This window comes from Vanacampus margaritifer, chromosome 10 (genome assembly GCF_051991255.1).
Source record: "Vanacampus margaritifer isolate UIUO_Vmar chromosome 10, RoL_Vmar_1.0, whole genome shotgun sequence".
Classification (NCBI taxonomy): Eukaryota; Metazoa; Chordata; class Actinopteri; order Syngnathiformes; family Syngnathidae; genus Vanacampus; species Vanacampus margaritifer.
The window spans coordinates 21,470,188-21,481,825 of record NC_135441.1 but is presented as its reverse complement, the minus strand read 5'-3'; the positions used below and the strand labels follow the sequence as shown (position 1 = coordinate 21,481,825).

General features: G+C 38.1%; 1 protein-coding gene across 1 annotated transcript in view; it reads right to left on the bottom strand.

Annotated features, from left to right (window-relative positions):
- Positions 1–259: 259 nt before the first annotated feature.
- The window catches only part of flt4 (fms related receptor tyrosine kinase 4), a 59,188-nt gene continuing 47,809 nt past the window's right edge, over positions 260–11,638 (bottom strand). Inside the window, exons 16-30 of the mRNA XM_077577846.1 lie at positions 11,439–11,545; positions 11,012–11,147; positions 10,500–10,604; positions 9,755–9,868; positions 9,346–9,434; positions 8,147–8,312; positions 7,967–8,061; positions 6,721–6,843; positions 6,519–6,630; positions 6,222–6,321; positions 4,930–5,035; positions 4,739–4,842; positions 4,275–4,395; positions 2,921–3,006; positions 260–793 (exon numbers count right to left, since the gene is read on the bottom strand). Coding sequence (XP_077433972.1) covers positions 571–793; positions 2,921–3,006; positions 4,275–4,395; positions 4,739–4,842; positions 4,930–5,035; positions 6,222–6,321; positions 6,519–6,630; positions 6,721–6,843; positions 7,967–8,061; positions 8,147–8,312; positions 9,346–9,434; positions 9,755–9,868; positions 10,500–10,604; positions 11,012–11,147; positions 11,439–11,545 — 1,787 coding nt within the window. The 3' untranslated portion in view covers positions 260–570. The remainder of the gene's footprint in view (positions 794–2,920; positions 3,007–4,274; positions 4,396–4,738; positions 4,843–4,929; positions 5,036–6,221; positions 6,322–6,518; positions 6,631–6,720; positions 6,844–7,966; positions 8,062–8,146; positions 8,313–9,345; positions 9,435–9,754; positions 9,869–10,499; positions 10,605–11,011; positions 11,148–11,438; positions 11,546–11,638) is intronic.

Below are 11,638 nucleotides of genomic sequence, written 5' to 3'. Positions count from 1 at the left end.
GAAAAAATCGAATCATGTTGTACATCAAATTTTAGAATTTGGGCCAGGAAGATCAACCTTTGTTTTTAGTTGGACTTTATTGCAATATACCAGTTTTCTTCTTCTTTTTTCAATTTTGAATGGATGTCCAGTTATTGGTAATGTCACTGTTGTGCCACTAGGTGATGACGTCACTGTGTAACGTGACATATGGAATCTAGTGGAAAATCCTGTCACACTAGAGAATGGATAAACTTGCACCATTGATTTGAAAACAGACGCGAGGAGATACATTTCTTTATATCTTCCCATATAAGGAAACAGTTGTACAAACGAAGCACTTTGAATACAAAAGCTAAAAAATATACAAATACATGTGTTATGAAAATACTCTGGTTTGGTTTTGTAGTCGTAATACTGCCACCCAGTGGCTGCTGTGCTGTCGTGCACATGAATTACAGTCCATCGCCAGCTCAGGTTCAAGTTCACCGTGCGTTTATATATTATTTACACTAACATACTGCAATGGAACATACTGAGCTGGCCGCTTAATTTTATTTATTTATTTATTTTTTAAAATCTTTTCTTTCTTCACACATTTGTTGAGGCAAAGCAGGGTGCATTTGGCGAGGAGAAGAAGCCACTGGCGCAGAAGCCCTCCTCAGACAAGTGTCCGTACTCGTTGTTGTAGAAGGTCTGACCCGACAGCTGGTTGAAGAAATTTGGACGCGTGCAGCCGGTGGAGCCGAAGTTCCGACCGAAAGAACCGCTGGAGGCCGTCAGGGGCTCCGTGCTGCTGCTGCTGCTCATGCGTCTGAAAACGGGACAACATGAGCAAGTGAGCAAAAAACATGTAACAAAAATCGTTTTTTTGAAAATCGACTTCCACACATGACGTTTGATTTGTGTCATATTTAATACATCCGGTCACAATGATTTAAATTCGTACATTTATAACTGTCAAAAATATATAACATATCAAACGTATTAGTATTCCCCCCAAAAATCAGAAAGAACAATTCCCACTATTAACTCATTCACTGCCATTGACGACTATAGACGTAAAAAAATCATGTGAACTATTTCTATTAATTTAACAATTTTTCTTTTCATTTTTTATGAAAAACAATATTTTTTTTTACTGTACATTAATAACAGATACAAAATTATCATGCGATTAATTATGATTAAACGCCCCTTATTTTTAATCTTTTTTTTTAATTAGGCCCGTCAGGTGATTATTTTTTAAAAATTGTAATTAATCACACGACTTCACGAGTAACGAATAATCACAAATTTTATATCTGTTCTGAATTTACAATATTTTTTTTTACCCTAGGTTATCATACTCTTGTTAGCAAAAGTGGATTTTTTTTTAAACTAATAGAAATAGTTCAAATGAATTTTTGACGTCCATAGCCGTCACTGGCAGTGAATGAGTTAATATGTACAGGTGTCCCTCCGTTCTCAATTGGGGCGATCTTGCAAGGTCACTGGAAAAGCTTGGTGATACTGCCCTCTAATGGATCATCCGTGCAATGCATGTGTCAGCTCCTATTCGTCAGGGTTTTAACGGGGGAAAAAAATGTAATACGCATGAAATAGAGGGCTCAAAATGTCTTGTATTTCATATGATACGTTTGGATTTATAGGGTTAAGAAGCTTATCCGATAAGACCCAAAATATTTATGCATAATAAATAAAGATCCAATACGAATGATTACAGATTGATTTATTACTTGTGTTTGGTAAAATAAAAAACATGAGAAGAGCACCTTGAAAAAAAAAAAAAAATATTAAGGGAAATGAAATAATACCTGGACTTTTTTGAGTCTGTAATCAAGTATATTATTATTATTATTATTAATATTATTATTGTGATTGATTTATTACTTGTGTTTGGTAAAATAAAAAACATGAGAAGAGCACCTTGAAAAAAAAATTAAATATTAAGGGAAATGAAATAATGCCTGGACTTTTTTGAGTCTGTAATCAAGTATATTATTATTATTATTATTATTATTATTATTATTATTATTATTATTATTATTATTATTATTGTGATTGATTTATTACTTGTGTTTGGTAAAATAAAAAACATGAGAAGAGCACCTTGAAAAAAAAATTAAATATTAAGGGAAATGAAATAATGCCTGGACTTTTTTGAGTCTGTAATCAAGTATATTATTATTATTATTATTATTATTATTATTATTATTATTATTATTATTATTATTATTATTATTATTATTATTATTATTGTGATTGATTTATTACTTGTGTTTGGTAAAATAAAAAACATGAGAAGAGCACCTTGAAAAAAAAATTAAATATTAAGGGAAATGAAATAATACCTGGACTTTTTTGAGTCTGTAATCAAGTATATTATTATTATTATTATTATTATTGTGGGAATGCTATTATATCGTCTGATTCCACATTACTTACAGCATTCGCACAATTTAACGTTACATATCAACTTTTACCGATTCATTTTCAATGGGTTTTCCATCTAAATGAAGGGAGGGTACTGCATGCCTAGGTGGCGCTATTGAGTGAATTTTTTATTTTTATTTTTTTTGCATTTTTCCATTGGATATCATTAGTTCCAGTTTTCCATTTAAATGAATGCAGGGTGCTTTCAGATAACACTTTTCCATATAAATTTCAACTTGCTTCAAAAACTCACACCTGTTCTTTTTTTTCTTTTATCTTTCAATTACAAATAATACTTTGTAATTTTCCACATAATTTGTCTTTCAATTTACTTCATAAGCATTTAGCTTAGCATTAAGCTATTAGCATTCAGCTTTCAGCATTCCCACGCCATTTCTGCAGAAATTGCACTTAGTCTAATTATTATTATTATTATTATTATACTAGTTTTCTAAATAGTTCAGTCCTAAGTAATCCAAAATAGCATCCACCAATAAGAATTCACCTTTTTGCCACAGCTCCTTTGTGCCTGTGCTCAAGTCTCTGCAACTCCTCCGAGGCTAAAACCATCCCGCTGTCCGTCTGGTTATCCTGAAGAAATAACGTCACATTGAAATCAACTTTATTTCTCATTTGGACGACTGAGAAGATTCTCTTTAACATGTTTATATTTATTTTGGATTGAATGACATATGGAAAAAAAACTTTCCTCTAAAAAAAATATATATATATATATATATTTAACGCATTCAAACCCAAAAACGTGTAAAAACGTTTTTTAAATAATTTGTCCTTCCCTGCCAAAAACGTGTTTACATGTTTAAAAAAAAATGCAAGAGCAAACAGAAGGCTTTGATAGAGCTTCTGACATTAAAAGGTGGCTTAAAGCAATGGTGGTTATTTACAAAAAAAACGACCAGCCGGTGGCAGCAGAGTATAAGAGATCAGCCAGGACCATGTTGCAACAAGCTCTTTTTGTCAGTGCTTTTACCAGGAATGTGAATATTGACAAAACTTAGCTATATTCTAATGCGAATTGCCGCAAAACAAAAACAGATAGAAAATTTATTTTTTCCTTTTTTTTTATTTTTATTTTTTTTAGGAGAGCTCAGTATTGTTCATTCGATTTGACATCATCATTGCTCTCCTTTTTTAAAAAAATAAATAAATAAATAAAATGTTTTTTTTCTTTCTCTTTTTTTTCTTTTTTTTTTTTTAAATATATATACATATATATACATACACACACATATATATATACAGTATATATATATTTTTTGTATGTGGGTGAGCATGTGCAAGTGCGTGCGTGCGTGCGTGCGTGCGTGCGTGCGTGCGTGTGTATTCATCAGTTCACCTAAATCTCATTAAAAAAAAATCCCATACTAATAATATAATATAATAATAAATTGCCAAATGCAGAAACATCAACGTAAGTTATCACGATGTAGTGGCTCTCGCTAACAGACAGAATTAAGTAACCAGAATTAGGTTATTTATTTTATTTTATTTATTTATTTTTTCCTGATAAAAGAAGAGACTCTTAATCTTTCTTTTGGTAGGTTCCATGTTTTTACAGCAATAGTACTCAATATTCTGTGGGCCTTGCAAAATCAGTCAAAATCCAGTGAAAACAGCCAGGAGCGAAGGGGGTTGCTTCCGTGAAAATGGCTGGGAGTGAATGAGTTAAGTGTTGCGCAAGACCAAAATACAATACAGTACATTACACCGCCTCCCCATCTCATACAACTAAAATCAATATTCTTCCCGTGGAGCTAAAAAGTGAACAACTTTTGAAGGTGAACCGAGGCCAGAGACGCATTTCACAAAATTGCTAATATTAGCATAAAAGTTCTTACCTGAGAGCTGTTCTGAGGCCGAATCTCTAAAGGTAGCTCTTCAAACGTTTTCACTCTGGGCCGGCTCGTCTTTGAGGTTCCCGCGAGCACGCAGCCGGCAAAGGGCACCAAGTTATAATACCTGCTGGGAAAGACCAGCGTGAGGTCAGCGCGCCGAATTCGTAAAAGAGACTTCATGGAATTCAGTCTCAAATCGAACCTCAGCTTGACCTGCTGTGCTCACGGAACACGTCACGGGACAGTTAAATGAGCTAACCCTCCCCGAGGGCTTGTAAGTTTAATGAGCGTACTCCCAACTGTTAGGTCATTTCATGAGAGAACAAAAAGAAAAGAAAGAAATAAAAAACGATTTCATGGCAAGAAACTGTCAAACTCGTTATACTCATACAATCAAGCCACGCCCACCTCTGCCAGTTAGCCACACCCCCCCCTAAGCATTCTAAATGAAATTGCATCATCGCTACCTGGTCGGCAGCGCGTTACAGGCCAGCCTCAACTCCTCTTCAGACGGGGGCCGAGACGACGCTTGCGAAAAGCCGTCATCTTCAGAGCTGTAGTCCTTCCCGTCCTGAGAGCAAAAAAAGTTGATAGGATCAATAACAGGAAGTACTTTCGCTGATGTTATTTTTTATTTTTTTCCACAGGTGTATCTGACAGGCAGACTGTTGTCCTGCAGCAGGTCTCCCAGGGTTTGCACCAGGGCGGGGAAAGGGGGTCTCTCTTTGGGCTCTCCGTGCCAGCACGCCAACATGATGCCGTATCTGCCAGCAGAGGGCGACAAAGTCACGCAAAGGATGCTCAATAAATAGAACCATCATCTTGCAAGTGGTGTCAAATTCTCTTTTTAGGACTCTAAGTTGATGATTAAAACTGATGTTATCGTCTCCACCAACATAATAGAATGGCATATGTTAGTTTAACACTTTTTAATCATGTGCAAGTTAGCAAATTAAGTGAAATGACTTCTTTTTTTTTTTTTTTTAATGTAGGTAGATCAACATTTAACTTAAAATCAACAGATGGGCCAGCTCATTGATGAGGTAAAAGGGGGAGAGAAAAAAGAAGTTAAAATGTTTAGGTATTTTTTTAACAGTTCATTTTAATAATAATAAAAATATTCGGATTTTATTCATTTTACACTCTAAAAACATTTGGGTAAAAAAAACAACCCAATTTGCGTAAAAAAATTAACAAATCAGAACAAAACAAGGACTGACCTGCCACTTAAAAATTTTTTTTTAAAAAAAGTGGGGGATTGCTTTGTATGTAACAAACAACCCAGAAAGTTGGGTCAAATTGACCAAATATTTTTTTTTTATGCAAATTTTGGATTTGAGTGTAATTTGATTATAAATGAATTTATTTATTTATGATTGAAATCAATAACACAAATTGAATGTATATTTAATAACGCCGGACTGTTTTCCTAACTGATCACTTGATAGCTGTGAATTTTGATCGGATTGCGTTACTTTTCCCCCAAGGCTGGGCTCATTATTTTGACCCAGCAGATCGGGTTGAAGATCGGATTCGGGCGGTTCGAAGAGCTGGTCGCCATTTTTGACAGTTTTGTTGTGTATTGAAATTAATGTAAAAAAAATTTGCCAAACATATCATATGAGTGACTTGCTGTGGCGACCTCTGACAGGAAAGTTGCTAGAAATTAGTTTTTTTTTTTTTAACTACATACTAACAAGCTGGTAACACATTTTTTTGGTAACTTTGGTAACTTCTTTGGTAAATCTTGACCCAACACGCTGGGTCAAATCCTCAATCCAATCCAATCAACCATCTCTAAGGTCTTTTAATACGTACAATTAATCAATTAACTAATTATTTAATTCAACAAACAATAATAAAAATAATAATCATATTTCAATTAAGCAGTTTAATAAGTAAACAGTTAATACAACAAACGCCACTTGACAATCCAGAGAAAGATCTTACATTTCAGGCGAGGCCGTTTCTGGCGACCTCATTCTGACGCCATCTTTTAATCGTTTGCAAAAGTCCTCATCAATTTGCACTCCCGGATATGGAGACGCACCTGCAACAAAAGTGCAGATAGAACAAAGAAATTGGTGCATGAAAAATGAGGCTTGACGATTTTAATCTCCCGCAAGAAATCCAACCAAATTCTGCTCCGGGATTTACACTTCAAGGGCGACCCCACAATGTTTGAACTTTCCTTTCTTTTCAAATACGTGTCTTGATTTAAAAAAAAAAAAAAAAAAGTTTCTGTACCAAGTGAAAAGATTTCCCAGAGGAGCACTCCAAAGGACCACACGTCACTCTGGCTGGTGTACACTTTGTCAAAGATACTCTCCGGTGCCATCCACTTTAGAGGCAGTCGGGCCTGTAAGGATGTCAAAGCGGCAGACCCAAATTTCAGGCAAGACAGGAGAGTAAATTGCAACCGCGCAAAATGTAAGCGGAAACATCGTACGTTGCCTTTCCTGACGTAGTCCGGGTCTTTGTATATGTCTCGGGCCAGGCCGAAGTCGCAGATCTTCACTACGTTGTTTTCTGACAGCAGAATGTTGCGGGCCGCCAGGTCTCTGTGGATACACTGCGGATACACACACACACACACACACGCATACACACACACACGCAAGACCACACACGCATACATCACATGCGTTGTTTCCCACATGGAATTTAATCTTTTGTTAGTTTTACGTCGTTGGCCTGCATACTGATATGTGCGGCTGGACTTTGTCTGCCAGCGCCTGCCTGCTTGGCTTACAGTAGCATATTAACTCATTCACTGCCATTGACGGCTACAGACGTCAAAAATTCATTGGCACTATTTCAATTAGTTTCGCATTTTTTTTTCCACTTTTGTTAACAAGAGTATGAAAACCTAGAAAAAAAATGTATTGTACATTTAGAACAGATATGAAATTTGTGATTAATCTAGTTCTAATCTAAAATTTTTAATCGCCTGATGCCCCTAATTAAAAAAAAAAAAGGATTATTAAAAATTAGGGACGTCAGACAATTAATTTTTTTAATTGTAATTAATCGCATGACTTCAACAGTTAACTCGCTATTAATCCAATTTTTTTTATCTGTTCTAAATGTCCAATATTTTTTTTAGTTTAACATTTTTTCCCCCACTTTTGTAAACCTAGACATTTTTTTTAATCTTTTTTTTTTTTTTTTAAGAAAAGAAAAGATTATTAAAAATTAGGGGAGTTAGGCGATTACAATTTCTAATTGTAATTAATCACATGACTTCAATAGTTAAATTTTATATCTGTTCTAAATGTACTATAATTTTTTTCTAGGTTTTCATACTCAGTTAACAGAAGTGGGGAAAAAAAAGTTTTAAACTAATATGAATAGTTCAAATGAATTTTTGACGTCTATAACCGTCAATGGCAGTGAATGAGTTAATTTCAACAATGGGATTCGTGTAATCAAAGCTTTGTGGATAAGGCTGATATGACCTATTCCAGCTTCTATTCATCACATTAGTGATGTAGTGTCACGAAAAGGCACTAATGCATACGTTTTTGAAGAGACCGATTTGGACTCATTCTATCTCGATTGAAAAGAATAACAATTTGCATACGCTTTCTTTAACTCCGTAATGATCTGAGCCGAAATCTCCTTCCTGCGAATGCAACCCCGAGAGACAAATCACCGCTGCTCGCAGCCTAATTGCTACAGTGCTGATAATGAACCTTTCTGGATGCCAGGAACTCCATCCCACGGGCCACTTGGAAACTATAGCAAATTAGATCTTCTATCGTCAAAGGCGTTTTCCACAAATCCTCCACTGTGGGGAGCAAAAACAAAGATGAAAGCCACGTGTTAACAACCGCCCAATACGCTTTTTTTTTTTTTTTGCGAGTAGGACTCACTTTTCTCCACGACGGGTTTCTGACCGGCCGCGTCGGACGACGGCGTCTGAAGGCCGACGAGCGGGGAGGGGGAGGACGGCGAGGGGGGGCGGTGGCGAGCCCTTTGCTCCGTTTGACCGGCTTCGATCATCCGTCTAACTTGGCTCTGAGTTTTGGGAGAGCGATCCTGAATGGAGGAATGAGTGAGAGCTTTAATTGGTGAGTCGGACTCATGCACGAGTGCCTATTTATTAGGGGTGTGCCCAAAAAATTGATTCTCATAAGAATCGCGATCTCATTTAGGACGATTCAGAATCGATTTTGTTTAAATTATTTTATACTACTATTCAAAAAGAATTTGCTTCTCCCACTGGTCACTGAATCAGTGGAGGTTGGCGTTTGTGGATCTCACTCTGCTTCATCTATCCTTCCTTCTTTCCTTCCTTTAGTCCTTCCTCTGGTCTCTTGATGTCTCCCTAATCCTGTTGGAATTCAGATGTGTCTGGGATTGGTGAATGATTCTGGATTTGTAACTCTGGATGGAGGGTGATGCCTGGTTGGTGTTGGATTTCACTTTGCTTTGATCCTTCCTCTGGTCTCCTGGCAACTTCACGACTCTGGTGGAACTCTGAAGTATCTGGTTTAGATGAAGGGTTTCAGGTTTCAGGTAAATTAAAGCGCGCACGCACGCATACAAAAAAAAAGACCGATGATGACATAAAAAAATGTTTATACTGTCTTGCCCTTGTTTGTGTGTGCCTTTATTGGGAGCGCTTCATGTTGTACCCGATTTGGCCACTTAGGGGCAGTGTGGTTCCACGCGTTCTGTTACACTGTTAAATTGTAGCCACATTAGAGAGTCGAAGGAAAAAGTCATGATCAAATTATTCCGATAAAAGTTTTTTTTTTTTTTTTTTTGCAGCGTAGGAAGAGCATATACCGGCAAGTAATGTTAAGATGCTTCTCTGTATCCATTCCTGAAGCGTTTTGTATGAATAGCCGTTCTTTTGAGTGATGAAAGTTTTGTGAGTAGCATTAGCATTAGCATTAGCATTAGCATTAGCATTAGCGAGTCAAACTGGAGTAGATCATGACAATTCTTTGAAGCAGAAATCATTGTCAATCAAATCATTTTGAATCGAAAATCGATTCTGAATCGAATCGTAGACCCAAACATCGGATTGTGATCCCCACCCCTACTGTTTATAATCGGTTGATACCCTATAGGGGAGGAAAAACTCTCTCTTTGCTCGCAGGAAGTTGGACAGATTCCCATACTTGCAGTATTCCACGATCACCATCAGCGGACCTGTTTAGACAAACACAAACGAGACCTCATTTGTATTTCTACTTTCCTAATGGGTAAAAAAAAAAAAAAAAAGCATCCTCAGGAACTTTGTTGCACTCCCATGCCGTGATTATATAATATTCTCGTTTGCGCTTAAAGGATAAATGCCACTGGAGAGAAACAACACTAAAACGGCCAACCAAAAAAAAGGAAGTTCTGCCGTGAGCTCACCAAGCGACAACTAACAGTTGAAGGGTTCCCGCGAGGACAAACCATCTGTTCCAACAGAGAGCCAAAGAGCGCAAGGGCTCATCAGGTGCACCCGTGCGCTTCAAACTAACCGTTTGCTTTGGTGCAGGCTCCCAGCAGGTTGACGACGTTCAGATGGTTGCCGATGTGGATGAGGATCTTCAGCTCGGACATTAAAGCTTTGTGCTCGCTGGCCGTGGCTCCGTCTGAAAGCACACAACGGAAGGTAAGCAGTCGCTGATCGGAAATGAAATGTCGGCCTGGTGTCACGTGTCGGACGCATCGGATGTGTTTACACACACACGTTCAAGAGACGTTTTGGTCTTCCAAGATGCACAATCATTTCACTTGTTAATCTAGTATGTTTGTCTTAATTATCCCTTGGCAAAAAGTAATTCAATTAAAAAAGCAATCACAGAAAAAAAAGAAGGAAAAAAAGGAAAATAAGCAATCACAGTGTGAGTTTCTTTTGGACGAAAACAAACTGCCTCATACAATTAGGGAACATTGTCTGCTGTGAGTGAAACATGAGCTCAATAAACGGCACTATTGTTTTCTTTCATAAGGCTCCTGGTTGAGTGAGTTTTAGCAGATTTTTGAAAGTTTGTCTTTTTTTTTGCTTCAGTGAAAATGGCTGGGAGCGAATGAGTTCAATCCAACTAGGAGCGAGTCAAGCCCAAAATTTCAATATGGGAAGTGCGATGCCCCAATACATTTATGCATGCAAAAGCATTATGCTCACTAATTGAGAATACAGTGGAGAAAAATAAATAAATAATAATAATAATAAAAAAGAGAATACAGCGATGCACATGAAAATGAAAAGATGACTCTGACCTTTCAGCATCTTGACAGCAACGGTGTCCAGACAAGCGCTCTTGCTGATTCCGTAGATCGATGCCTCGATGACCTTGCCGAAGGCGCCGTGGCCCAAAACCTTCCCTAATGTCGAGGGCAGAATATTTAGAGCCATTGATATTTACTGGGGCAATCTCAGTATCATGAAGACGTCTTGGCAATGGAGGGGTTTGAAAATGCGAACGCATCTGGCAGCGATGGAGACCGGCCAGAAAAATTACAACCTCAATTGCGGCGCTCGGAAAACAGAACGCTCCGATGAATTGCGGCCACGGAACAGATGCTTTTTTTCCTCAGGGTGTTGTTAAAGAGCCGCGCAGGGAGCGAGTGAAATACTAAACATTAGCACTTTTCTTGGCAGGCTGCAATCTAAACTCGCCCATTAAGAATTCACACAAATGGGATTTGGTTTCAATCCATATATTCTCGCCGTTTCCACTCGTCATCCCAGCATGCACCTGCGCTCATCCCCACCTTGCGGGGTCACTCACCCAGTCGCAGTCGGTCCCGGGGTATTTCCCACTGCGAGGAGTCATAAGGCAGGTATTCACACTGTTCATCCAAGGGAACCTCCAAAGGATCCATGATAATTGACAGGTAGCCTGTTTTAATGTCTGCCGGGTTAATCTGAGGAAGAGACGAGAGATGATGCATTTGCGGTCAGCCGGAATTGAGAAATGAACGCGAGCGAGTATTCCCGCACGCCATGCTGTGGAGCAGCTGCGTGGTGATGTCATTTGTGGGAAAAAAAAGTAAATAAAAAGGCAATTTGGGAGCCATCACGCTCGTCCTTGTTATGAGGGTTAAGAACTACAAATTGGACTCCAAGGAGAGGAGGCAGATTTAGAGGTGAGGCGGAGGTTAGAAAGGGTCCGTCTCAATTCGTCCCACAAACGCGGAAAGGAGGGGGCGCCTGACCCGTTTCACGTTGCAGAATATGAGGATGAGCAAGGCCCAGAAGAACACGGCGAGAGCTCCAGTTCCGACGAGGATTATGATCTCCACGTTGGCTTTATCGCTGGAACCTGAGCAGAACGAGAGGAAAGGCATCTCAAGATGGGAATTTTTTCGGTGTGATTCTACAGAGCAAAAGCTTTGGCAATTAATGGTTTAAATGT